Source organism: Acanthisitta chloris, unplaced genomic scaffold, assembly GCF_000695815.1.
Source record: "Acanthisitta chloris isolate BGI_N310 unplaced genomic scaffold, ASM69581v1 scaffold12989, whole genome shotgun sequence".
NCBI classification, from domain to species: domain Eukaryota; kingdom Metazoa; phylum Chordata; class Aves; order Passeriformes; family Acanthisittidae; genus Acanthisitta; species Acanthisitta chloris.
In genome coordinates, this window is record NW_008690900.1 from 13,030 (window position 1) to 15,197 (window position 2,168).

The 2,168-nt window shown below is 43.3% G+C and overlaps 1 protein-coding gene across 1 annotated transcript in view; it reads left to right on the plus strand.

Annotated features, from left to right (window-relative positions):
- Nucleotides 1-2,168, plus strand: part of LOC103809193 (C-type lectin domain family 2 member B-like) — a 3,363-nt gene that overhangs the window by 918 nt on the left and 277 nt on the right. Inside the window, exons 2-4 of the mRNA XM_009082011.1 lie at nucleotides 386-511; nucleotides 1,200-1,372; nucleotides 1,720-1,826. Of these exons, the coding sequence (XP_009080259.1) occupies nucleotides 386-511; nucleotides 1,200-1,372; nucleotides 1,720-1,826 (406 nt within the window). The remainder of the gene's footprint in view (nucleotides 1-385; nucleotides 512-1,199; nucleotides 1,373-1,719; nucleotides 1,827-2,168) is intronic.

The window sequence follows — 2,168 nt, forward strand, 5'->3', positions numbered from 1 at the left end:
TTGAGGGACCATGACACAACTCTAACCCACCACAGGACCCAAAGATTGAGGGACCATGACTTAGATAATTTTCAAGACTCAAAGTGTCACATTTTAGGTGAAGCAAAAAATTCCACTGAACTTTAATAATGTGGTAGAATCCAGAAATTAAAGCATGATTTTAGTTATGGTGCATTTCAGGAATTTACACTCAAGGCTGGGAGGAGACTGTTCCCCAAAGAGTTTCCATAAATAAAAAATATATATAATTTTATTCAACATGGAGAAGAACTTTTGATGTTTCTCACCCAAAATGACACCAAATCCAACTGGCCTGGGGAAGAGACCAACTTCTCATCATGTGAACATGACCTGGAGTGTGTTGCCCCTCTGGGATCTCCTGTAGAGGCACTGAAGCTCTATTCTTCTGCAGGTCACAAACTAGAGATGAAGCCGGAGGCACGTGTCACCTGCCAGGTGTTGCTGACAGTGCTATTCACTGCTCTGCTCCTCACAGCCATCACTTTTGCAGGTGAATGTCGAGATTTTAGTCCCACAGAGAAAGTCTCTGAGATAATTTGGGTTGCTGTGTATGTACCAGATCTACTTCCATGCTCCCAGGGAAGACACGGCCTACCCAAGCTGCTCTCCTCTCTGGGAGAGTGACATTTCTGAACAGCCTTTCTACAGAAGACCAAACCCATCACCTTGGGGCTGATGTCATCTAGAAACCCTTGGAAAATCAACAGAAAGTGTCATTTCATGGGTACAGTCACTCAAAAGTATTGCTTTCAGAGAAGTAGCCTAAAGATGTTGGCATGAGTCCCACCAAGTCAAGAAATCTGCAGGAATAAGATACTTTTTTGTACCATTTTCACTACTTACTTTTGCATTAATGACACAGAGCAACATCCAAGGCTGTGTTTATGGACAAGGCTATTCTGGAATTCCTTTTAAAACTGTGGGTCTTTTGAAGGCTACCACTCTGTTTCCTTCTTTGAAGGTGTAGCACCCATGTTTCTTGTCCAACACCACTTGCTTTGCCATGATTTGAGCTTGTTTTCTCCCAGGATTTCTCTTGGTATCTTAAATTTTCTTTTTGCCCACTGTTGAGGCAGATGCAAGGCTTTTGGAGGTCATGGGGTGGAGGATGACTTCCCCAACCCAGAGAAGCAAGGGGAAGCTGCTGCTCCTTAATGCTATTCTATTTTTAATGACAGTGCAGGCTTTTCAGCCTCGTCCCCAGCCCTGCTTTCGGTGTCCCTTTGACTGGATTGGGTACAGAGGAAAATGCTACTATTTTTCGGAGGCTGAGGGGAACTGGACATCCAGCCAGGACAACTGCTCGGCACTTGGTGCTTCCTTGGCCATGCTGGACAACATGGAGGACTTGGTAAGGAGACATGAGGACATGCTTAACATGGAGAAAAAACCCCAAACCAATGTATTGGACACCTTTTGGTTTCTTTGACTGCTCTTCCAGGATCTTCCTTGGACATCTGGGGTGAGAAGTTGGGGAAAAAGGTTTCTTGAGGGTAGGTCATCATGGGTCTCATATTCCTCACTGAAGCAAATTCCTGCAAGAATTGTAGCAATAAACCCCCTTTTCTAGATGACGCTTTTTGGCAGCAAATTCATAGGTTCAAGCCCCAGAGAAACCCTAAAGGAGCAGGGACACCTGGTAAAATAGAGACTTCTGGTTGGAAGGAGGTAAAACCCTTTGGTTTTCCTCTTTTTCAGAGTTTCATGATGAGATATAAAGGCATCTCAGAACACTGGATTGGACTTTTGCGGGAAGATGAGGAGCAGCCATGGCAATGGGTGAACCGTTCACATTTATCTCACCTGTGAGTCTGTGTTTTTCATCATTACATTGTTAGTTGGTGTTTATTCAGCCACAAAACGTGCATTTCTTCTGGCACTTGATATGAATCCAGAGGTAGCAATGGGATAATGTTTGGAAAGTGCAACACTGCATCCAGAACTGGTCTTTGTTTTTCCCTTTGACCTGAGATGTGGGTTTTGGTGAGAAAATACTGAGTTTAGATTTTTAATTTTTTCTTGCAAAGCTTTGGGTTTCTTATTAGAAATAGAACAAAATCAGCCTCGGTACTGGCATAATGATTCTGAAATATATATTGATATTTTGGCTTGTTGATGCTCACAAGGATGCATGAGAAACAAAGCGG